Genomic DNA, 27,586 nt, shown 5'->3' on the forward strand with positions numbered 1-27,586 from the left:
TGCGGGAGATTTGGGTTTGATCCCTGGGTTGGGAAGATGCCCTGGAGAAGGGAAAGGCTACCCGTTCCAGTATCCCTGCCTGGAAACTCTCATGGACAGAGGACCCTGGTGGGCTACAGCCCATGGTGTCACAAAGAGTCAAGACATGACTGAGCGACTAAGCACAGCACATGGTTAATTTACAATGTTGTGTTAATTTCCTTTATAATTTTATTTTTATTATTTTTCAGCCACACCATGCAGCATGCTGGATCTTAGTTCTGTGACCAGCAATTGAACCTGTGCTTCCTGAGATGCAAGCGTGGAGTTTTAACCGCTGGACCACAAGTTAAGTCCTGTGTTACTTTCAGGCGTATAGCAAAGTGATGCCGTTATATATATATACATATAGTTATTTTAGGTTTGTTTCCATTATAGGCTACTACAGATACTGACCATAGTCTCCTGTGCTATACAGTAGGTCCTTGTGGTTTGCCTATTTTATATATGGTAGTGGGTATATGGTAATCCCAAACTCCTAATCACCCCACCGTGATACACCCCTTGGTAACCGTAAATTTGTTTCCTATGTCTGTGAGTCTATTTCTGTTTTGTAAATATGTTCATTTGTATCATTTATCCATAAAAAAGTGAACTATGGTTTTTGAGGAAGCAAGGTCACCAGCAGAAAAGCCATAATAGATTGTTAAACTATCACAGGGGAGAAATGATGGTGGTTGGGATTTGAACGGAAGGAAAGAAAATGTAAAAAATAAATGAATTTAAGAGGAACTGTGTAATTAGAATGATGAGAAACTGACGCTTGAACGTGAATGTGAATAGATGTAGTGAGACAATATAAAAATATTTATATTTTACATCTCTGCATTGTACTGTTGAAGAGTGTATGTTATTTACTAAGATAGAAACTAATTGAGGGAGAATAATTTAAAGGGAAGGACATGGCAAAAAATCAAGAATCTCTCTTATGGATGCTGTCATGAGAACACAGTAAGCCCATCCTCATTTACTATACATTTTCTTGAAGAAGGAAAAAAACTCAAATTCTAAGTAGCTGGCAATTTTCCTAAAAAACAGAGTCATCCAAATTTCTTTTTTTTTAATTTGAAGGAGAGATAAACTTAGAATAGACTTTGATGTTCAGACAGAAAGTAAACTCTAAACAAAAGAAACCAAGATAAAGTTAACTGGCAGTCTAAATAGTCTTTATTATTTGTACAAGTTATTGTCAAATGGTAAAGAATCTGTCTTAAATGTATGAGACCTGGGTTCGATCCCTGGGTCAGGAAGATGCCCTGGAGAAGGGAATGGCTATCCAATCCAGTACTCTAGCCTGGAGAATTCCACGGACAGAGGCGCCTGGAGGCTACAGTCCATGGGGTCACAAAGAGTCGGATGCAGCTGAGCGATTAACTTTCTCTCAGAGGTTATCGCATTTGTTTTCTATTGCTGTGTAACAAATTACATTCTAAACACACCATCCGGAAATAATCTTTGTTTATGTTAGTGTGCATATTACTAGTAGCTTAGTGTATTTCTAGTCTGTTTTCCTTCTAGTTTATTTATGTATCAATCAAAATTAAGATGTCATAAGTTTGAATAATTAATAGACTGCATTTTTAGCATTATATAGTAGATTCACAGGTTATTCATAATACAACTCAGATGCGGAAGGGAAATTAACCATGGTACGGGGGAATGATAGTTGTGGGGACCAAAAATCTGCTTTCCAGTGAGGCTGATGAAAATGTGAGTAGATGTAGAAAATAAAGACACAGTATTTCTTCTGGGTAGTGGGTTGAGAGTGATTTACTTTTTACTTTTTATATTTTCTATATTCTCACTGTTGTCTATAGTGAACATATTTTATAGAAAAAATGTACCATATAGTTTACATATCTGTAAAATATGGCTTCAAGAGCAAAGAAGCAGGAAATTGCTAAGGCCACAAGCTTTTCTTCATAGCAGTAAACATAACTTGATATCTATAATTTCTTGCTTGTGAATTTTTTGGACCTAAACTGTAATATCAAACTCAATGTATAGTGTTGTGGAAACCCTTCACAGCCAACGCAAATGCAGTTAGGCAGCTGAACTTGAACTCAGAAGGCATTAATGCTTAGATGGATTAGAGGGAGGCCCCAAAGAATTTAAACTCTATCACTGCCCTCAGACTCTGCGTGTGTACAATCTCAAATTTAATAAGTGATTCACTTTGAGATCAATGTATACTAAGAGACTAATAGCAAGAGAGGTTTTAGAAGGCTGCTGCATGCAATGGTAGACACTGTGTTTGGCTGATGGAGTAGCTATTGCACCATTATGTCCTTGATGACATTTACACTCCATGTCATGATGGGTGGGATACATAACATTTTCCTCTTTATAATTATAGGTGTGCATTATGCAAGGAGGTGAACCAGGCACACACACGGTCCCTGCAAACAGAGTCACACTTAGTCTGTTAAGTGTATACCAAGCTTGAAATAATAAAAATAATATCATGCTTACATGTATGAGTGGGATACCATTCTTATTGAGCTAAGTAATTTATGAACTACTAATAATCCCTTGTCTTTAAGACAGTTGTGACTAGACATATACTTAATACTCCTTTAATTTCCTACTTTACTTGTTATTTTCTTTTATAATTAAATCCAAACTCAAACTCAGGAAATCTCTACTTGCAAGCTTACAAAGCTGATGTCAATCAGAGTAGTCTTTTCAATTTTTCCTTTTCTACCCCCTTGGTAAATGAAGGGAAGTCATGTAACAATATATTCAAATAATACCCTAAACACTCCTATGTGTGTGTGTGTATGCTAAGTCACTTCAGTTGTGTCCGACCCTTTGGGACCCTATGGACTGTAGTCCACTAGGCTTCTCTGTCCATGGGATTCCTCAGGTAAGAATATGGGAGTAAGTTGCCATGCCCTCCTCCAGGGGATCTTCCCGACTCAGAATTCAATCCATGCTTCTCTTATGTCTCCTGCATTAGCAGGCAAGTTCTTTACCATTAGCGCCACCTGGGAAACCCAAACACTCCTATAGGGAGATGGCAAAAACACACCAACTCGAAGTTGTAGAGAAGTTTACATGGAGTATGAAAATAGAGATTGCAAGAATCAATGGATTATGAAAGAAAGTGTAAGATTTTCTAAATCCAGATTTTCGCAGAAGTCGATGGCTGACAATCTTTGTAAATTCATCATCTTGGTAACTGAGAGGGAACAGCTCACCTTTGCAAAATGTTTATTTTGGTTCTTTAAGGAAAAATTTTGTGACCCCTGTTATACAGCTAAATTCACACTGTATTTACTAACTTTCCTTAAATAAAAGAGAGAAATGAAAAGGAGAGGAAAAAAGATTGTGTATCTATGACTGTGTGTGTGTCTATCCATCTACAACTATCTCTATGCATCCACAGAGCCCATGCAGAAGGAAATATAAAAAGGGACTTAATGGCAGCTTTTATCTGCTACTCATTTACTTACTGCTCTTCACCAACTAAAATGATATAATTTGGTTAATGGTTATTTTAAAGATTCAGAAAATAATTATTTCTGTTCCTTAGCAATGAAAATGACCATAATATAAAGTTGCCCTGGAAACTTCTTTTTCTCTGCTGAAGAAAAGACTCCAAGCTTTTTTAAAAAATGACTCTTTCATTAGAGATTTCCAAGCTAAAAATGAAGCATATTGCACCCTTTGCAAGCGCTGAAAGATAAGGGCACAATGGCACCCACAGCGTTCGTCAAACAAGGTAAGGAGACCTGTTAAAGTTGTGCTGTTGGTAGGAAAGCTGAGGCAAGTGAAATACTTTCTAGGATGTGCGTGAGACTGGGGTTAAAAGAAGCCATCTGCAGCACCATGGATGGACCCAGAGATTGTCATACAGAGTGACGTATGTCAGAAAAACAGACACCATATGGGATCACTTAACATGCAGAACTTATTTATAAAAACAACATAGAATCACAAGATATAAAAAACAGGGAAGCCCCAAAACACTTGACTACAAGGGGGAGAGGGGAGAGGGATAAACTGGGAGGTTGAGACTGACGTACAGACACTGCTATGCATGAAAAGGAAACCAGTAACAACATCCTGGAGACAGCACAGGGACCTCTGCTCAGGACTCTAATGATCTATGTGGGATAAAAACCTAAGAAGAGTGGATATATGTATATGTAAAACTGATTCACTTTTCTGTACAGAAGAAACACAACACTGGAAATCAACTATGAAAGTAAATGTGCTAGTAGCTCAGTCTTGCAGACTCTTTGCAACTCCATCAACTGTAGCCTGCCAGGCTGCTCTGCCATGGAATTCTCCAGACACAAATACTGAAGTGGGTTGACATTCCCTTTTCCTGGGGAACCTCCCAACCCAGGGATTGAACCCAGGTCTCCTGCATTACAGGCAGATTCCTATTTGAGCCACCAGGGAAGCTCTATCAACAATACTCAATTAAAAATTAAAAAAAAAAAAAAAAAGAGGCCAAGAAAAGAACTTCGGAGTAAAGTTCTTTTTAGGTTGGAGATTCCACCCAACCAAGAAAAAAGTCTCAAATTCTTTTGTAGGATAATGTCTTATTCTTACATTCTTAATTTGTTATATTCTGTGTATTAATTTTATAGAATAATATAATGATTACAGTGTATTATTTTATATTATAAACATAATAATTTAAAATATTTTATCAGTTGGATGGCATAAATCTTCAAGGGCAGATTTTTTAAGAAAGTTTGCTGAATGATATTTTCTGTGCTTTTAAGTATGCCATTTCCACTGTCTTCATTCATAAAAGATATTATAACCAGACCCTATATAATAAAGTGGAGACACAGCCTTTTTCTCTCAATAATCAGTAGATATTACTCCATAGACTTCTGCAGAGAAATATTAAGGTTAGCCTGATTTTCTCAACAGCATGTAAAGAAATAAAAACTGCATGTTTTCTTTCAAGATTTTGCATGATTTCTTCTTTCCCCAAAATGCAAAAATTTTCTGGTAGTTTCCAGCTTTTTGCCCTAAACATCTATCATCTTCCCTCTCATCATTTTGAATGTTTTCCCACCTTTGTTTAGTATTTGAGAAGAACTCCTGTTTGTGTTCCACATCTCTGATGTGACTTCTCAGTGTCAAATCTGTTCTGATTCTGGATTTTTTTTTTTGCCTGTTGCATTTTAAATTTTCATTATTCTTTCCATTATTTCTTTCTTCTCAGCATTTTCCCCAAAGGTGGTTTTTTTTTTTTTTTGGTCATGCTGTGAAGCATGCAGGATCTTTGTTCCCTGGCCAGAGATTGAACCCAGGCCTCCTGCATTTAGAGCACAGAGTCCTAGAGTCCTAACTACTGGACCACCAGGGAAGTTAAAAACATGATGGCCCTTAATTTAGATGGTTCTGATTCCTTTTCATAATAGGCATACCTCCTTACATTCTACTGAGATCACTAGTCAGTTTTCTTACAACTTTTTCCTATTTCTCTTTTGAATCTTCAGTATGAATTTTTTCTACATTTCTTTAGAAAATATTAAAATTCATTGTTGAATTTTTTCCAACACATTTGAATGATAGGAGATTTACACAAAAAAGGTACAATGTAGGGAGAAAAAGATGGCAGAGGAGTAGGTGGATGTGGAGTAGCTCTTTCCACGGATACATCAGGAATACAGCTTCAGACACAATAGCGCATGCAGAACACAAGCTGGGAGCAGACAGGAGGACCTGAGCAGTGGAAAAGAATACACAGAACCATGCAAAACTCGGTAAGACAAGGAGCTAGGGGGAAAAACAGGAGTGCTAGTAGGACTGGACCTGCCCTCAGCGGGAGGGGGAACTGAAGCAGGGGTCTGATCCCCACATCGGAGCAATTGTCTGAGTCAGAGGAGAAACACTTAAGGCTGAGAGTGAAACAGCTGATCTGTGGCAGCCTAAATGGAATGAAAATCAGACAGTCCTTGCTGCAGCCATGCCTACCCTGAACAGGGATGCAGATCATACCCTGGAAGGTGCATTGGCTGGGAACTGGAGTTTAGGGATTGTGGAGCCATCCCAGGGCGAAGGCTGCTGTTGACTGCAGAGAGATGGCTCAAAGGGATGTGAGGGAGGAGACTGTGGTGGAAAATTTCTGTGGGGGAAAGCCAGGCAGCCATGGAAGAAGGCCATATTGCTGAGTCACACGTAGGGGGTGGAGCCATCACCATAGCTTCTCACTCCCCACCTGCCAGCATTGGCAGCTGAACAATAGAGAGGCTGGCACGTCAAACGGCTGATGTATTGAACTACAGAGTAGGACCCCACCCAGGCGCCCCTTTAAGTGACTGATGCACCGATCTATAGAGTAGGACCCCAGCCAGTGGGGACGCTCTATGTGCCTGACATGCCGAACAGCAGAGAAGGACCCCAGGCAAAGGAGCCCTCTAAGTGCCTGAATGAGCGGAGCTACAGAGAAAGACAGGCTAAAGGGGCCTTCAACAAGCTTCTACAAGCCTTCTACAAAGGGGCCAGCTACAAGAGGCTTGAAAAAAGACTCTGATAGGGCCATAACTTTTGCTCTGCCAGGGTCCCCACAAGCTAAGCAGCCACACCACCTTAACACTCAACTCTCAAGGGGGCAGAGCTGCCACAGGCAAAATAAATAAATAAATAAATAAACTTACGTCTATGCGCGCAGGGTCTCTTTGGTTGTGTCCAACTCTATGCGACCCTGTAGACTGGGGTCTGCCAGGCTTCTCTGTCAGGGGGGTTCTCCAGGCAAGAATACTGGAGCATATTGGCCAATACTGGTTGTCATCCCCTTCTAGAGTGCTATGTTTCCTGCTGCCCTAGGGGCCAACTCCCCTGAGTACCTGGTGCTGCCAGAGTCCCTGTGACCCACGCAGCTGCACCACCTCCACACCTGGCCCTCACTGGGGCAGACCCAAGTCCTCCAGGCAGCCTCAGGAGCAAACCCCACTGGACGACCCACATGCAGAGGTGGGAATAAAACCGCAACTGAAACCCAGGGGCAGTGAGGCTAAGAAAGAAGATTCAAAACCTTCCCACCAGATGTACAAGCTGCAGATTAAATCAACACAATCAACTAGGCAGACTCTGCGTCTATGGAATATATAAAAGGACATTGCGAGCTCCCACAAAAGAAAACGCACTAGTTCTGACAGCTGTGGGCACTGGAGACAAGAACACAGAGGAGCAGGACCAGGTTAGAATCTGAGCTGCCCCCACAGCAGGTCCAGAGACCAGCACAGTGTCGAGGGCATCCTAGGGAGGTGAGGGGGACTGTGACTCCCAGCAAGAGAAAGAACTCTGACAGCAGTGACTCAAGGAAAACATTCATTATTCTTATGTTTTGACTTGCTCTGTATCTTCTTTTGAATTTTTTTCCTTTTATTTCCCTCCTCTGTTGTATTTGTCGATTTTATTTGCACTCTGAAATCTAATTAATCTTTTGAGCTTTTTCTTTCTCAGTCACATTTTTTATTGCTGTTATAAACCTCTGCCTCTACGTTGGGCATTTGTAGTTCTGTGGAATCTTCCTTTCCTTTTTATTTTACTTTTCCTTTTTTTAAAATTTTCACTTAAAATTTTTTTAAAAATCTATTATTATTTTTTCTACATTTATTCCTTTGTTTGCTTTTCCTATGTTCTTTTCCCTTTTCAGTTAATCTTTAATGTATATAAATCTTCTTTATCTATCTCTATGTAACTCTGCATATCTATTCTTTCTTTCTTACCTTTCCTTTGAACACATTTGTTAAGTTTTATTTTCACTATTTTATTCCCCAGTTGGCACCTTGCTTAGTTTTGTTTTCCAGTTTGTACTTTATTTCATTTTGTTCTTAACTGGTAAATATAGTTTTTGATTTCCTTTCTTCACCAGGTCAATCTACTGTACTTTAGTTGGATTGTTTTGACTTTGCTTATGGGTGTATATATGTATATGTGTACATTCTATTATTTTAATTATCTTTTGCCTGATTTTGTAGCTGCTATATGTCTGAGGTTCGTCTTTGGTTTCTCATTTTTGGGTATTTGCTTTAATCTCACTTAACACCATAAAAAAACACTTGTGGAATTTTCGTTCCTGACCAGAAATCAAGCCCTGAGCCTTTCGAGTGGAAGCACTGACTCCAAGACCCTAGACTACCAGAGGACTAACCCTAGGGAGTATCAGATAGTGAGAACTCACAAAAAGGAAACCACTTGAACATAAGAGCCATCATCATCTCAACACCAGTAGCACCCTGTGCAGGATGACTCATCTAAACAACAAACAAAACAAAAACGCAAACCCAGTCATCAGCAAACAGGAGTACCACCTCACTCAGCCTTTCCCATCAGACAAAAAACAAGCAAACAAACAAACAAACTCAGCACAAATCTCACCCTATAAGAAGCTTACACAAACCACTGGACCAGCCTTAGGAAGGCAGAAGCCAAAAGGAAGAAAGAATTCAGCCTTGAAGCCTGGGAAAAGGAGACCTCAAGCATAATAAGTTAAATATATATATATAATGAAAAGCCAGAGAAACACCACACAAATGAAGGAACAAATTAGAAACACAGAAGTCCAAATAAATGAAGAGGAAATAGGCAAACTACCTGAAAAAGAATTCAGAATAATGACAGTAAAGATGATAAAAAAAAAACACCTTGAAAAGAAAATGGAGAGAATGCCAGATCAGTTAACAAAGACCTGGGAGAATTAAAGCATAAACATACAGAGACAAACAACACAATTGCTGAAATTAAAAATGCTCTGGAAGGAATCAACAGCAGAATATCTGAAGCAGAAGAATGAATCAGTGAGCTGGAAGATAAAATGGTGGAAATAACTTCTGAAGAGCAGAATAAAGTAAAAAGAATGAAAAGCAAGTCTCAGAGACCTATGGGACAATATCAAATGCACCAACATTTGAATTATAGGGGTCTCAGAAGAAGAGAAAAACAAAAGGTATGAGAAAATTTTTGAACAGATTATGGTTGAGAATTTCTCCAACATGAAAAAGAAATAGTCAAGTCCAAGAGGCGCCAAGAATGCCATACAGGATTAACCCAAGGAGAAACACACCAAGACACACACTAATCAAACTAACAAAGACTAAACACAAAGAAGGAATATTAAAAGCAGCAAGAGAGACGCAACATACAAGGGAAACCCCATACGCTTAACAGTTGATCTCTCAGCAGAAACTCTGCAGGCCAGAAGGGAATGGCAGGACATATTTAAAGTACTGAAAGGAAAAAATCTACAACCAAGATTACTGTACTTGGCAAGGATCTCATTCAAAATTGATGGAGAAATAAAAATCTTTTCAGACAAGCAAAAGTTAAGAGAATTCAGTACCACCAAACTAGCTTTACAACAAATGTTAAAGGGACATAGAGTGAAGAAATATGATAGAAGAAAAAAGATCTACAAAACAACTCTGAACAATTAAGAAAATTAAGAAAATGGCAATAGGAACATATATATCAATAATTACTTTAAATGTAAATGGATTAAATGCTTTAACCAAAACACATAGACTGGCTGAATGGACACAAAAACAAGACCCATACATATGCTGTCTACAAGAAACCCACTTCAGACCTCACGACATATATAGAATGAAAGTGAGAGGATGGAAAAATATACTCCATGCAAATGGGAAGCAAAAGAAAGCTGAAATATCAATACTCATATCAGAAAAATAGACCTTAAAATAAAGAATATTACAAGAGATAAGGAAGGACACTACATAATGATCAAGGGATCAATCTAAGAGGAAAACAATGATTGTAAGTATCTATGCACCCAACATAGGAGCACCTCAATACATAAGACAAGCACTAACAGACATAAAAGGAGAAACGGACAGTAACACAAAAATAGTAGGAGACTTTAACACCCTACTCACACCAATGAGCAGATCATTGAAACAGAAAATTAATAAGGCAACACAAGTCTTAAATGATACATTAGATGAGATGGATCTCATTGATATCATCAGGAAATTCCATCCAAATGCAAAAGAATATACCTTCTCAGGTAGACAAAGAATATTCTCCAGGATACTCCACATCTTGGGTCACAAATCAAACCTTAGTAAATTTAAGAAAGTTGAAATTGTATCAAGCATCTTCTCTGACCACAACGCTATGAGACTAGATATCAATTACAAGAAAAAAACTTCAAGAAACACAAACACATGGAGATTAAACAATATATTTCTAAATAACCAAAAGGTTACTGAAGAAATCAAAAGGGAAATAAAAAAATTTCTAGAAACAAATGACAATGAAAACATGACAACTCAAAGTGTATAGGATGCAACAGAAGCAGTTCTAAAAGGGAAATTTATAGCAATACAATCCTACCTCAAGAAACAAGAAAACCATCAAACAGACAACCTAACTTTACACCTTAAACAACTGGAAAAAGACCCCAAAAATTAGTAGAAGGAAGGAAATCATAAAGATCTGAGCAGAAATAAATAAAAAAGATATGAAAGAAACAATAGTAAAGATTAATAAAACTAAAAGCTCATTCTTTGAGAAGATAAAAAAAATTAACAAACCTTTGACCACATTCATCAAGAAAAACAAAGAAGAATCAAATCAACAAAATTAGAAATGAAAAAGGAGATGTTACAGCAGACAATGTAGAAATACAAAGGATTATAAGAAACTATTATAAACAGCTATATGGAAATAAAATGGATAACCTGGAAGAAATGAACAGATTATTAGAAAAGTTCAATCTTCCAAGACTGCACCAGGAGGAAAACAAAATTATGAACAATCCAATTACAAGCACTGAAATTGAAGTTGTGATCAAAAATCTCCCAAAAAACAAAAGCCCAGGATCAGATGGCTTTGCAGGAGAATTCTACTGAATATTTATTTATTTTTTTTTATTTCATTTATTTTTATTAGTTGGAGCCTAATTACTTTACAATATTGTAGTGGTTTTTGCCATACATTGACATGAATCATCTAGAGAAGAGCTAATGTCTGTCCTTCTAAAACTCTTTCAAAAAATTGCAGAGGAAGGAACACTTCCAAACTCATTCTATGAGGCCACCATCACCCTGATACCAAAACCAAAGACAACACACAAAAAGAAAACTATAGGCCAGTATCACTGCTGAAAATAGATGCAAAAATCCTCAACAAAATTTTAGCAAACAGAATACAGCAACACATCAAAAATCTCATACACCATGATTAAGTTGGTTTTATTCCAAGGATACAAGGATTCTTCAATATATGTAAATCAATCAATGTGGTACCCCATATTATGAAAGGTAAAAACCATATGATGATTTCAATAGATGCAGAAAAAGCCTTTGACAAAATTCAGTACCCATTTATGATTAAAACTCTTCAAAAAATGGGCATAGAAGGAACCTACCTCAACACAGTAAAGGCCATATATGATAAGCCTCCAGCAAACATTATTCTCAATGGTGAAAAACTGAAAGCATTCCCCCTAAGATCAGAAACAAGGCAAGGGTGCCCACTTTCCCCACTGTTATTCAACATAGTTCTGGAAGTCCTAGCTGCAGCAATCACAGAAGAAAAAGAAATAAAAGGAAAACAGATCTGAAGAGAAGAAGTAAAGCTTTCACTGTTTGCAGATGACATGATCCTGTACATAAAAAACCCTAAAGACAATATCAGAAAATTACTAGAGCTAATCAGTGAATTAAGCAAAGTTGCAGGATACAAAATTAATACACAGAAATCACTTGCATTTCTACATATTAACAATGAAAAATTGGAAAGAGAAATTAAGGAATCCATCCCATTTACCATTGCAACAAAAAGAATTAAATATCTAGGAATAAACTTACCTAAGAAGACAAAGGAACTGTACATAGAAAATTATAAGACACTGATGAAAGAAATCAAAGATGATACAAACAGATGGAGAGATATTCCATGTTCCTGGGTAGGGAGAATCAATATTGTGAAAATGACTATATTACCAAATGCAATCTACAGATTCAATGTGATTCCAATCAAATTACCAAAGACATTTTTCACGAAACTAGAACAAAAAATTTCACAATTCATATGGAAACACAAAAAACCCTGAATAGCCAAAGCAGTCCTCAGAAAGAAGAATGGATTTGGAGGAACCAACCTTCCTGACTTCAGATTATACTACAAAGCTACAGTCTTCAAGACAGTATGGTACTGGCACAAAAACCAGAAATACAGACCAATGGAACAAGATAGAAAGCCCAGAAATAAACCCATGCACCTATGGGTACCTTATATTCGACAAAGGAAGCAACAATATACAATGGCATAAAGGCAGCCTCTTCAATAAATGGTGCTGGGACAACTGGACAGCTACATGCAACAGAGTGAAATTAGAACATTTCCTAACACCACACACAAAGATAGACTCAACATGGATTAAAAACCTAAATGTAAGACCAGAAACTATAAAATTCTTAGAGGAAAACACAGGCAGAACACTCTGTGACATAAATCAAAGCAACATCTTCTACGACCTGCCTCATAGAGTAATGGAAATAAAAATAAAAGTAAACAAGTGGGACCTGATTAAACTTAAAAGCTTTTTGCACAGCAAAGGAAACTATAAGCAAGGTGAAAAGACAACCTTCAGAATGAGAGAAAAATTCCAAAACATATAAGCAGTTCACACAACTCAATACCAGAAAATCAAACAACCCAATGAAAACATGGGCAAAAGACCTAAACAGACATTTCTCCAAAGGAGACATACAGATGGCTAACAAACACATGAAAAGGTGATCAACAATACTCATTATTAGAGAAAAGGAAATCAAAACAATGCAATATCACCTCACACCGCTCAGAATGGCCATCATCAAAAAGTCTACAAATAATAAATGCTGGAGGGGGTGTGAAGAAAAGGAAATGCTCTTGTACTCTTGGTGGGAATGTAAATTGATATAGTGACTATGGAAGACATATGGAGATTCCTTAAAAAACTAGGAATAAAACCACCACATGACCCAGCAATCCCACTCCTAGGCATATACCCTGAGGAAACCAAAACTGAAAAAGACACATGTATCCCATTGTTCATTGCAGCACTATTTACAATAGCTAGAACATGGAAGCAACCTAGATGTCTGTCGACAGATGACTGGATAAAGAAGTTGTGGTACATAGACACAATGGAATATTACTCAGCCATAAAAAGGAACACCTTTAAGTCAGTTCTAATGAGGTGGATGAATCTAGAACCTATTATACAGAGTGAAATGAGTCATAAAGAGAAAGACAAATACTGTATTCTAACACATATATATGGACTCTAGAAAAATGGCACTGAAGAATTTACTTACAGGGCAGCAGTGGAGAAACAGACATAGAGAATAGACTTGTGGACATGGGGAGAGGGGAGGAGAGGGTGAGGTGTATGGAAAGAGTAACATGGAGACTTACATCACCATATGTAAAATAGATAGCCAACGGGAATCTGCTGTATAGCTTAGACACTCAAACAAGGGCTCTGTAACAGCCTAAAGGGGTGGGATGGGGAGGGAGATGGGAGGGAAGTTCAGAAGGGAGAGGATATATGTATACCTATAGCTGCTTCAGGTTGAGGTTTGACAGAAAACCACAAAATTCTGTAAAGCAATTATCCTTCAATAAAAAAATAAATTAAAAAAAGGTGTAATGTAAGCTATAAATGAGGATCACATACATGATGAAAAATTTTCAAGTGCTCAGTAGTCATATTTAAAGACCAAAAAGAGACACATATAAAATTAGTAATATATTGTATCTAATCCAAATACAGCCAAAATGTTATTTAACATTTCATTATGAAATTGGTCTTTTTCATTTGTGTGTGAAGAATTCAAAAACTGGTTTGTATTTTACACATATGTAACGTCTCAAATTGAACTATTCATATTGCAAGTTCTAGCAGCCAAACATACTGGACAATGCCAGTCTTGATTTTTATGTTAGTATCATACTTTACGACATGAAATAAGTCAGAGAAAGACAAATATATTATACTGCTTATATTCACAATCTTAGAAAAATAATACAAATGAACTTATTTATAAAATAGAAAGACTCACAGACTTAGAAAACAAACTATGGTTATGAAAGGGGAAAGGTGAGGTATGTGATAAATTGGGAATTTGGGATTAACAGATACACACTGGGTGTATAAAATGGATAAGCAATAGGGTCCTATTATAGAGCTCAGGGAATTCTACTCAATATTCTGTAATAACTTATATGGGGAAAGAATCTGAAAATGAATGGATATATATGTATATATGGGCTTCTCCAGTGGCTTAGCAGCAAAGAATCTGCCTGCAATGCAGAAGCTGCAGGAGACATAGGTTTGATTCCTGAATCAGGAAGATTCCCTGGAGGAGGGCATAGCAACCCACTGCGGTATTCTTCTTGGGAAAATTCCGTGGACAAAGGAGCCTGGTGGGCTACAGATCATAAGGTTGCAGAGTCAGACAACTGAAGCCACTGAGCATGCACGCACATACGTATAACTGAATCACTTAGCAGTACACCAGAAACTAGCACAACCTTGTAAATCAATGACAGTCCAATACAAAATAAAAACGTAAAAGAAGACTAAAAAAAAAAAGAAAATTTTTATAGAAAACTTAACGTAAGAGATGATCATTAACCATTTTCTCTTACCTACACAAATCTTCTTTGATTTGAAGAGAGATCAATTCCTTAGGAATATGAAAAGAAAGTATGCTCTCTGACATCTGCTCCCGGATTTGCATCCACTTATTGTCAGAAGTGGGAAATCTGTATAATTTACACACTGGGTTCTTTAACACTGGAAAAGGAAACAAAAATCAAGGTTAATAGTCAGATTACAAAGATATGTCCATTAGATATTGAAGATCAATTAACAAAATCATTAATCAGGCTACCATTCTAATTATTTATTTGATGAAAAATTTTTATTATAATCCATAGTGTATTTGAGTTCCTAAGAATTTTCTCCATACACCTTATTTTTTTCAGTAGCTTCTGGGATATCAGTCTTTATTAAATTAAAAAGTGATACATCAAATTCCAATTCATAAAGTGGTCACTGTGGTTCTCTGATATACTGCCTAATAACTCTTTTCCCTTCTAAAGATTTTCTTATAGTATATGTATTTATAACTATAGATGAAAATATATGGATTTATATATCATACATACTTTGAAAAAATATATTTCTGAATTTCTTCCAATCACTCTTAGTCAACTTTACCCACTTACATAGTAGGTGACAACTGATATGTTATATTAAAGGTTCTAAATGATCCTACTACTAAAAGTGACTTATTTCTTAAATGTCAAAAGGTTTATTCTTAGTTTAAGATCTATTACAATTCAAATATTATTCATACTTCAGTGCCACGAAGTCAATAACACACTTTCCTGAAACCATACATTATTAAAAGCAGAACAGGGAAACTACAGAACAAACTGAATATTTGGGGTGGGTGGGCAGTAATTAGGGGAAAAGTAACATGGTCATGTCATTAAGGATTTTAAAAGATTAAAAGAAAAAGTGCAAGACAGGATATTAAGATAACACTTGAGACACCTTTTATGAGGCCAGCATTCCTGCTGCACTACCAAGCCCTGTATTTCAGGGCAAGATTTTATCTCCACTGCTGTAGGGCAATGAATGTAAAAGAAGCTTTTGCACAACAAAGGAAACTATAAGCAAGGTGAAAACACAGCCCTCAGATTGGGAGAAAACAATAGCAAACAAAGCAACAGACAAAGGATTAATCTCAAAAATATACAAGCAACTCCTGAAGCTCAATTCCAGAAAAATAAATGACCCAATCAAAAAATGGGCCAAAGAACTAAACAGACATTTCTCCAAAGAAGACATACAGATGGCTAACAAACACATGAAAAGATGCTCAACATCACTCATTATCAGAGAAATGCAAATCAAAACCACAACGAGGTGCCATTACACGCCAGTCAGGATGGCTGCTATCCAAAAGTCTACAAGCAATAAATGCTGGAGAGGGTGTGGAGAAAAGGGAACCCTCTTACACTGTTGGTGGGAATGAAAACTAGTACAGCCACGATGGAGAACAGTGTGGAGACTCCTTAAAAAACTGGAAATAGAACTGCCATATGACCCAGCAATCCCACTCCTGGGCATACACACCAAGGAAACCAGATCTGAAAGAGACACGTGCACCCCAATGTTAATCGCAGCACTGTTTATAATAGCCAGGTCATGGAAGCAACCTAGATGCCCACCAGCAGATAAATGGATAAGGAAGCTGTGGTACATATACGCCATGGAATATTACTCAGCCGATAAAAAGAATTCATTTGAATCAGTGCTAATGAGATGGATGAAATTGGAGCCCATTATACAGAGTGAAGTAAGCCAGAAAAATAAAGACCATTACAGTATACTAACGCATATATATGGAATTTAAAAAGATGGTAACGATAACCCAATATGCAAAACAGAAAAAGAGACACAGATGCACAGAACAGACTTTTGGACTCTGTGGGAGAAGGTGAGGGTGGGATGTTCTGAGAGAACAGCATTGAAACAAGTATACTATCAAGTGTGAAACAGATCACCAACCCAGGTTGGATGCATGAGACAAGTGCTCAGGGCTGGTGCACTGGGAAGACCCAGAGGAACGGGATGGAGAGGGAGGCAGGAGGGGGGATCGGGTTGGGGAACACATGTAAATCCATGGCTGATTCATGTCAATGTGTGGCAAAAACCACTACAATATTGTAAGTAATTAGCCTCCAACTAATAAAAATAAATGAAAAAATAAAAAAAATTTTTTTAAAAAGAAAGAAATACATCAAAGTTTAGTGAACAACAAAATATCACGTCCATCCCCAGTCAAGTATCTATGATTATTTGGCTTCAGTTTACCAATAAAGCTAACTAAAAACAGAATTTGATATTGAAGTGGATCTAAAACTTTAATAATGCCCGGCCTGGAATGTGGCCCAAGTCTCTTCAATGTATAGAGTAAAACACCTTTCAACATTTCAGAGTTCCAAAAGTCTTGTGCATGCGAGTCACTTCAGTTGTGTCCGACTATTTGCGACCCTATGGACTGTATGCAGCCTGCCAGGATCCTCTGTCCATGAGGTTTTCCAGGCAAGAATACTGGAATGACTTGCCATGCCCTCCTCCAGGGGATCTTCCTGACCCAGGGATAAAATCTGTGTCTCCTGCATTGGCAGGCAGGTTCTTTACCACTAGCACCATCTGGGAAGCCAATAAGCCTGTACCACGTTTATTACTTGGATAACTATACATACACACATACACACACACACACACACACACACACACACACACACACACACACATATATTTTTGAGCATTAAAATGAGGGACTATTCATCCATTCTGCAACCACCATTCTCAGTGACTCAGTCTGGACATTATCATTGTTAAGAACTGAGAGTACATCAGAAACCTTGACATTAAACATCTCATTCTTCAATAACCAGATTCAAAGCTCCTAGTACACTTCTCTATTTCCTATAAGTGTTATCTAGAATGAGCACTTTTTAAAAACACCAATGTGGTTTAGTCACTAAGTAGTGTCCAGTTCTTGCGACCCCATGTGGACTGTAGCCTGCCAGGGGAATCTCCAGGCAAGAATACTGGAGTGGGTTGCCATTTTCTTCTCCAGGTGATCTTCCAACCCAGGAATCAACCTGTGTCTCCTGCATTTCAGGCAGATTCTTTACCCACCGAGCAATGAAGGAAGATAAAAACACCAATAGAAGCCAGGAAACAGTAGTATATTTCCAGTACGTTGAGAGACAATATTTTAAATCTAGTATTGTATGTCCAAAAGGATTATGTTTTTGCCATAAACATGACCTTTAAGTCTTGTGAATCAGATTATATCACAGACCATATATAAGGCTAATTACACGTTCTCATTTTTGTGAATTATAATTGGCATAATATTACACTAGTTGCAGGTATACAATGTAATGACTCAGTGTTTGTATAATTATTGTTAAATGATTACCACAATGAGTCTTATTAACATCTGTCACCATACATGATCACAAATTTTTTCTTGTGATGAGAACTTTAAAAATCTCTCTCAGGAACTTTCAAACATGCAATATAGTATCATTAACTATAATCATCATGCTGCATATTATGTCCTCAAAACTATTTTATAACTAAAAATCTGCATCTTTTGATCCCTTCACTCCCATCCTCTGTCCCTCATCTCTGGAAACCACCAATTTGTCTTTGTATCTATGAATACTTTTTTATTTTTTTAACTTGTTATGCTTTGGTTTGTTTTCAGATTCTACATATAGGTGAAATTATACAGTAGCTGTCTTTCTCTGTCTGATATTTCACTTAGCATAATGCCCTCAAGGTCTATCCATGTTGTCACAAATGGCAAGATTTCATTCTTTTTTGTGGCTGAATAATATTCTATTCAGAGAGAGAGTGTGTGTGTGTGTGTGTGTGTGTGAGATCTGTATATCACATTTTTTAGGCTGAATAATATTCTATTCAGAGTGTGTGTGTGGCGTGTGTGGGTGTGGGTGTGTGGGGGTGTGTGTGTGAGATCTGTATATCGCATTTTTTAGGCTGAATAATATTCCATTCAGAGTGTGTGTGTGTGTGTGTGAGAGAGAGAGAGAGAGTCTGTGTGTGTGAGATCTGTATATCACATTTTTTAATCAATTCATCTGTGGATGCTGAGATTGTTTCCAAGCATTGTCCACTGAAAATAATGCTGCAATGAACACTGGGATCCATGTATCTTTCTGAATTAATATTTTCATTTACTTTGGATAAATACCCAGAAGAGGGAATGCTGGATCATATGGTAGTTCTTTTTTTAGTTTTTAAAGAAATCTCCATATTGTTTTCCATAGTGGCAGTACCAGTTAACATGGCCATCAACAGTGCACAAAAGTTTCCTATTCTCCACATCCTTGCCAACAACACTTGTTATACCTTTTATTTTTGATATCCTTTCTAACAGAGATGAGATGGTATCTCACTGTGGTTTTGATTTGCATTTCCCTCATGATTGGTGATGTTAAGTAACTTTTCATGTACTTGCTGGCCACCTTTATGTCTTCTTTGGAAAAACATCTATTCAGATCCTCTGCCCATTTTTAATCAGATTTTGTTGTTGTTGTTATTGAGTTGTAGGAGTTCTTTATATATTTTGGATATTAGCCCTTATCAGATATAGTTCCTTTTGTATGAAATACAGAAAGCTACAACCCATGAAAGAAACTATGGTATTTAATTCATCTTTAAAGTGACAATATTTCAAAGATGTAAGAATTTTACTAAAATCTCTGCTGTCATAGACTTGGAAAAGAAAAAAATATATATATGTAGGCAATTCAATATATTGTAAGTCAGGTTTAATCACTTATAGGATATTAGGAATTCTAACATAACTAACATGGTCAGGAATATAAATGAATCATTTTAGAGTAAGATAAAAACTCAGCCTCTGTCCAAATTTTCCCTTTGTAATATAAGTAAATATTCAATTACTTGAGTTATCTATATTTAGTACATGTACTGCTTATTAACCTCTGTTTTTTGGGTTTTTTTTTTTCAAGATTACACAGAATCTTTGTCTCTTCCAAACCATGGTCAAAAATCCTTGGATTTTTCTTGTCTTTAATAAAACAATAATTATTTTTAGAAGATTTATACTTTTAATTAGGTTGCAAAATATAATATTCTTTATTTTATTTATCTCAAAACCAGCCCTTCAACTTTTGATTCTGCTGTTTTCATTTTAATGCTCTTCAATGTATTCTAAATATAAACCTTTATTGAAATAACATAAGTAGAAATCAAGGACAGTATGATTAATGTGCTCCAGAATTCTCCTGTGACCACCCCAGACACAAGGTCCAAGACCGTGTGAATATGCTGCTAGTTTTTAAGGAAAACGCTTGAGGCAAATAATAGACAAAAAATCAGGCCACTTGATCTACCTCCCAGAATTCCCAATAATGTCTCCTATCTAACTTTCATGCTATACATTCTAAGCTTTTGAAACTCATAAATCTCTAAACACTAATACTAAATTTTATATAGTTACAAGGGTCTCAATGCAGACATAGTGGAATTAATTCACTTTACACCCCAGTTTGATCCAGCAGCATTGCTTATTGAAAACCTACTAAAAGCAAGAACATCTACTCTGTATCCTAAAATGTCATCTAACAGAGTAAGACTTAGAAAGAAAAAATCAGTATATGGTCTGCAGAAACTATAAAACTCTTAGAGGAAAACATAGGCAGAACACAGTGACATAAATCACAGCAAGATCCTCTATGACCCACCACCTAGAATAATGAAATAAAAATTAGAATAAACAAGTGGGACACAATTAAACTTAAAAACTTCGTAGAGCAAAGGAAACTAAAAACAAGGTGAAAAGGCAACCCTCAGAATGGGAGAAAATAAAAGCAAATGAAACAACTGACAAAGGATTAATTTCCAAAATATACAAGCAGCTCATGCAACTCAATGCCAGAAAAACAAAAACCCAATCAAAAAGTGGGGAAAAGACCTAAGCAGATATTTCTCCAAAGAAGACATACAGATGGCTGACAAACACATGAAAAGATGCTCAACACTGCTCATTATCAGACATGCAAATCAAAATCACAATGAGATATCGCCTCACACCAGTCAGAATGGGCTTCATCAAAAAACATACGAACCATAAATGCTGGAGAAGATATGGAGACAAGAGAACCCTCTTGTGCTATTGGTGGGAATGTAAACTGATACAACCAGTGAGGAAAACACTATGATGATTCCTTAAAAAATTAGGAATAAAACTACTGTGCGACCCAACAATTCCACTACCGGATATATTCCTTGAGAAAATCATAACTGCAAAAGACACATGTAGCCCAGTGTTCATTGCAGCACTGTTTACAATAGCGTGGACACGGAAGCAACCTAGATGTCCGTCTAGAGAGCAATGGATAAGGAAGCTGTGTACACATACACAACGTATTACTGAGTCAGAAAAAGGAACGTAGTTGAGTCAGTGATAATGAAGTGGATGAACCTAGAGCTTCTTGTATAGAGTGAAGCAAGTCAGAAAGAGAAAAATACAAAGTATATTAACACATACATACGGAATCTAGAAAGATGGTACAGATGACCAGATTCACAGGGCAGCAGTGGAGATGCAGACATCAAGAATGGACTTATGAACAATGCTGTGGGGGGGAGAGGGTGGGATGAAGAGAGACAGTAGCATGGAAACATATACACTACCATATACAAAACAGATAGCCAGTGGGAATTTACTGTACGCCTCAGGGAATTCAAACTGGTGCTCTGCGACAACCTAGAGGGGTGCGATGGGATGGGAGGTGGGAGGAGGGTTCAAGAAGGTGTGGCCATACGTATACCTATGGCTGATTGACACTGACGTATGGCAGACACCAACACAATACTGTAAAGCAATTATCCTTCAATTAAAAATAAATATTCAAAATTCAATATATGGTCTGACTTTTAATTACCATGAAGTTTGTTCCACTGGTTACAAACAGGTCAGAGAAGATGTTCTCAGCTCAAAATTTTGCTGGGTTTACAGTGGGGAGATTTTTGCCATCCTCACATAAAAGAGAGCCATACAGAAAAATCTGAGCAGCTGGCCAGTTTCCCTCTTGTTCTCCATCCCCCAATTTTGTTTTCATGTAAACAACAAATAAATGACTTGACTTCCCCCCCCCAAAAAAAAAAAAGAGAGAGCCATGGTATTCATGTATCAAACATTGAACAGTGGGCCATAAATAAAGAATGCTTTTGTCGTTTTAGAAACGCTTCTGCCCTATAGCAGAGACACAATTTCAACAATTCTGCACACACACTCCAGCTGTGGAAATGAGCCCACCACTTTCAGCTCTGGCTTTCCACTGATGCCAAATGTTTCTTCATGTAAAAGGTGTGTTGCTGACCATATAATAAGCTCAACTCACTTCCCACGTGGCTCAGTGGTAAAGAATTCACCTGCCAGAGCAGGAGATGTGGGTTTGATCCCTGGGTCAGGAAGATGCCCTGGAGTAGGTTGTGCCAACTCACTCCGGTACTCTTGCCTGGAAAATTCCATTGGAGAGAGGAGCTGGGTGGGCTACAGTCCATGAGGTCCCAAGAGTCAGATGTGGCTGAACACACTAACAACAGCTATTTAACATCTATTACAAGTTATTTTTGGAGAGTCCTGCATATATTATCTTCCTTTTTTCCATTGCTTTTGCCAGAACAACTGCTAAAAATATCATGTGATAGATTCTACCAAGAGAATAGTAGTAAAGAGATTTTAGATCGCACCATGGTTCCAATAATGACTTAATAAGAATAAAGTTCTAAGCTAGTCCAGATCTGAATACATTCCCTCTGAGATCCACCCCCTAAGGTGAACACAGGGACAGAAAGCAAATGACAGATTTGTTTCTCCTAAAATTACAGCACAACTCAATTGTCTAGATTGTTTATTCCAGACACCGTAAAGGGCCTTTTTCATAAGGTAGCATACAACCTGCTTTTCTATGGCTTTCAGCAATTGTGGAAGCCAAGTGCTCCAGCTCTAAATTATCAAGGTAAAGATGCCAAGGATATGTTCAACAAAGCCAACACTTAGGTGGCACATAAAAAAAGATAGCTGTTCAAGCAACCTGGGGCAGGAAAAGATAAACCAAAGAGGTAGCATAGGGTCAATTCTTCTCTATGTCTGTGTTGGGACATCAGAGGATTAGACAAGGAATTTTGTAAATACAGGAGACCTGGGTTCGATCCCTGGGTCAGGGAGATCCCCTGGAGAAGGAAATGGCTACCCTCTCCAGTATTCTTGACTGGAGAATTTCATGGACAGAGGAGTCTGGTGGGCTACAGTCCATGGGATCACAAGGAGTCAGACACGACTGAGCAACTTTACTTTTGGGAATGTGGATTCAGGGTGGAAGTGATCATCAAAACGTGAAAGTTATCTCATCAGGTTGTCTTTTTTTTTTTTTTTTTAGAATGTTCCTTTAATAATTTAATTAAATTCTGTAACAGTATAACATAACAGCAAGGAATTATTGACAACTGAGTCTTACTAACACAGATTTTAATTAATAAAACTAGAATTTAATATTCAGTGGAACACATTTTTTTCCCTAAGATTATCCCACTTCATCTTCTTCTTTTTTTTTTTTTTTTTTTTTTTTTTTACCAAACACAGCAAAGGCTAATTTGTTTTTCGTGGCCTTTTTTTTTTTTCCTTTGGCTTTCAGGTTTTCTTTTTTTTTTTTTTCCCATTTATTTTTATTAGTCGGAGGCTAATTACTTCCAATATTGTAGTGGTTGTTGCATACATTGACATGAATCAGCCATGGATTTACATGTATTCCCCATCCCGATCCCCCCTCCCGCCTCCCTCCCCATCCCATCCCTCTGGGTCTTCCCAGTGCACCAGCCCCGAGCACTTGTCTCATGCATCCAACCTGGGCTGGTGATCTGTTTCACCCTTGATGGTATACATGTTCCAATGCTGTTCTCTCAAAACATACCACCCTCGCCTTCTCCCACAGAGTCCCAAAGTCTGTTCTGTACATCTGTGTCTCTTTTTCTATTTTGCATATAGTGTTATCATTACCGTCTTTTAAAATTCTATATACAAAAAAAATTTAAAAATTTAAAAAATAAGAAAATAAAATTCCATATATATGCATTAGTATACTGTATTGGTCTTTATTTTTCTGGCTTACTTCACTCTGTATAATGGGCTCCAGTTTCATCCATCTCATTAGAACTGATTCAAATGAATTCTTTTTAACGGCTGAGTAATATTCCACTGTGTATATGTACCACAGCTTCCTTATCCATTCATCTGCTGATGGACATCTAGGTTTCTTCCATGTCCTGGCTATTATAAACAGTGCTGTGATGAACATTGGGGTGCACGTGTCTCTTTCAGATCTGGTTTCCTTGGTGTGTACACCCAGGAGTGGGATTGCTGGGTCATATGGCAGTTCTATTTCCAGTTTTTAAAGAAATCTCCACACTGCTCTCCATAGCGGCTGTACTAGTTTGCATTCCCACCAACAGTGTAAGAGGGTTCCCTTTTCTCCACACCCTCTCCAGCATTTATTGCTTGTAGACTTTTGGATAGCAGCCATACTGACTGGTGTGTAATGGTACCTCGTTGTGGTTTTGATTTGTATTCTCTGATAATGAATGATGTTGAGCATCTTTTCATGTGTTTGTTAGCCATCTGTATGTCTTCTTTGGAGAAATGTCTGTTTAGTTCTTTGGCCCATTTTTTGATTGGGGCATTTATTTTTCTGGAATTGAGCTTCAGGAGTTGCTTGTATATTTTTGAGATTAATCCTTTGTCTGTTGCTTCATTTGCTCTTATTTTCTCCCAATCTGAGGGCTGTGTTTTCACCTTGCTTATAGTTTCCTTTGTTGTGCAAAAGCTTTTAAGTTTCATTAGGTCCCATTTGTTTATTTTTGCTTTTATGTCCATTATTCTGGGAGGTGGGTCATAGAGGATCCTGCTGTGATTTATGGCAGAGAGTGTTTTGCCTATGTTCTCCTCTAGGAGTTTTATAGTTTCTGGTCTTACATTTAGATCTTTAATCCATTTTGAGTTTATTTTTGTGTATGGTGTTAGAAAGTGTTCTAGTTTCATTGTTTGACAAGCGGTTGACCAGTTTTCCCAGCACCACTTGTTAAAGAGGTTGTCTTTTTTCCATTGTATATCTTTGCCTCCTTTGTCAAAAATAAGGTGTCCATAGGTTCGTGGGTTTATCTCTGGACTTTCTATCCTGTTCCACTGATCTATATTTCTGTCTTTGTGCCAGTACCATACTGTCTTGATGACTGTGGCTTTGTAGAAGAGTCTGAAGTCAGGCAGGTTGATTCCTCCAGTTCCATTCTTCTTTCTGAAGATTACTTTGGCTATTCGAGGTTTTTTGTATTTCCATACAAATTGTGAAATTATTTGTTCTAGTTCTGTCAAAAATACCATTGGTAGCTTGATAGGGATTGCATTGAATCTATAGATTGCTTTGAGTAGTATAGTCATTTTGACAATATTGATTCTTCAAAACCATGAACACGGTATATTTCTCCATCTGTTTGTGTACTCTTTGATTTCTTTCATCAGTGTTTTATAGTTTTCTATGTATAGGTCTTTTGCTTCTTTAGGTAGATACACTACTAAGTATGTTATTTTTTTTGTTGCAATGGTGAACGGTATTGTTTCCTTAATTTCTCTTTCTGTTTTCTCAAGCATTACCCTCAATATGTGAAAAATTGAAAGCATTTCCCCTAAAATCAGGAACAAGACAAGGGTGCCCACTCTCACCACTACTATTCAACATAGTTTTGGAAGTGTTGGCCACAGCAATCAGAGCAGAAAAAGAAGTAAAAGGAATCCAGATAGGAAAAGAAGAAGTGAAACTCTTGCTGTTTGCAGATGACATGATCCTCTACATAGAAAACCCTAAAGACTACCAGAAAATTACTAGAGCCCATCAACAAATATAGTAAAGTTGCAGGATATAAAATTAACACACAGGTTATCTTTAATTTAGTTCTCCAGACAAAGCTTATCTGTGATTGTGCTTAGTCACAGAAGTGTTCAACTCTTTGCAACCCCATGGACTGTTGCCTGCCAGGCTCCTGTGTCCATGGAAATTCTCCAGGTGAGAATACTGGAGTGGGTTGCCATGCCCTTCTCCAGGGATCTTCCCAACCCAGGGATTGAACGCAGATCTCCCACACTGCAGGCGGATTCTTTATTGTCTGAGCCACCAGGGAAGCACTCATCTGTGATTATCTTCATGCAATTTCTTGCTTTCAGGACGTGGTAGAAATCACATATATAAATGGAATCTGACTTTATTAGTTTCAATCTTTACAAAATCACTATTTTAATGTCCTGTAGATTCTTGTAGAGAATCTGTTTGTTTGGTTTCATTTAATTATGCAGTTGTTTAATAGTTTCACTATTCAGCTGAATGTCCATGCATTGCCTCTTCTCCAAATGCTGGATAATACTTAGAGAAGATAAGTCTGGGTAATCCAATTAGACAATGACATTCTCTCATTTGCAGTTGAAAATATCTTAGATTTATATACACACATCTTAAATGTAGATTGGCTCTTTTTAAGATTAAATGAGATCTAAAAAAAAAAAAACCTAAACAGAAATCACAAAAAGACTGTCTTAAGCATGATTATAAGAAAGAGAACATAAGAAACCATGACAAGAGTTCCGAAAAACAGCAAAGAGAGACCACTTTTTAAAATAATGAAGATGAAATAAACTGTTAAAAATTAATTCCCCCAAATTTTAAAATTACTTTTCTTTAGGTGTGTCATACAATCCATACTATGTTATTGCTTGTGTTGCTTTAAAGCATCAAAAAAATATGAATAGAAATAGGATATAAGCTCAGTTGGAAAAGTGCTGCTTCCCTTGTGTAGTCAAGCCCACAAGCCCCTAGCACTCCATCTTCAATTCAAGGCCATAAACAAGAAAAACTATTACAGATGTCAGAATAAACATAAAGGTAATATCTGTGGGAATTTAGTCTCCAACTGGTGATAACTGGTGAGTTCAGTGTGTATAGCTTGTATTTTCAATGTTGGTTGGTCAGAGAAGTGATTTGTTTCATTCATTCTAATTTCAATGATTTGTTCTGTTTATTCTAATCATCTGGTCCCTTCACCTCATGGCAAATAGATGGGGAAACAATGGAAACAGTGATAGACTTTATTTTATTGGGCTCCAAAATCACTGCAGATGGTGACTGCAGCCATGAAACTAAAAGACGTGTGTTCCTTGGAAGAAAAGCTATGACAAACACTAGACAGCATATTAAAAAGCAGAGAAATCACTTTGCTGACAAAGGTCCATAAAGTCAAAGCTATGGTTTTTCCAGTAGTCATGTATGGATGTAACAGTTGGACCATAAAGAAGGCTGAGCGCCAAAGAATTGATGCTTTTGAACTGTGGTGTTGGAGAAGACCCTTGAGAGTCTCTTGGACTGCAAGGAGATCAAACCAGTCAATCCTAAAGGAAGTCAGTCCTGAATATTCATTGGAAGGATTGATGCTGAAGGTGAAGCTCCAATAATTTGGCCACCTGATGTGAAGAGCCGACTCATTAGGAAAGACCCTGATGCTGGGAAAGATTGAAGGCAGGGGGAGAAGGGGACGACAGAGGATGAGATGGTTGGATGGCATCACTGAGTCAATGGACATGAGTTTGAGCAAGCTCCAAGTATGGTGAAGGACAGGGAAGCCTGGTGTGGTGCAGTCCGTGGGGCTGCAAAGAGTTTGACACAACTGAGTGACAGAACAACAGCAACAATAATTCTAATCCAGTCACTAGAGCAAGGGAAAAATCTAGAAAAGCGTCACTTTCTGGCTCATCTTTCATGCTGAACAACCTGGAACGACCTGCAGTTCATGGAACTCAAGTTGTTTCCTGGCATTTTGCCTCTGTTCAAGGCATTCTCTGAATCTCAAAGGAATGCTCCTTTTTCCTGGCTA

The 27,586-nt window shown here is 37.4% G+C and overlaps 1 protein-coding gene across 3 annotated transcripts in view; it reads right to left on the minus strand.

Moving 5' to 3' along the window:
- Nucleotides 1-27,586, minus strand: part of INPP4B (inositol polyphosphate-4-phosphatase type II B) — an 838,347-nt gene that overhangs the window by 201,686 nt on the left and 609,075 nt on the right. For all 3 annotated transcript variants that reach the window (XM_065904252.1, XM_065904253.1, XM_065904254.1), the window contains one exon: nt 14,677-14,824. In XM_065904252.1, coding sequence (XP_065760324.1) covers nt 14,677-14,824 — 148 coding nt within the window. The remainder of the gene's footprint in view (nt 1-14,676; nt 14,825-27,586) is intronic.

Source organism: Muntiacus reevesi, chromosome 13 (assembly GCF_963930625.1).
Source record: "Muntiacus reevesi chromosome 13, mMunRee1.1, whole genome shotgun sequence".
NCBI classification, from domain to species: domain Eukaryota; kingdom Metazoa; phylum Chordata; class Mammalia; order Artiodactyla; family Cervidae; genus Muntiacus; species Muntiacus reevesi.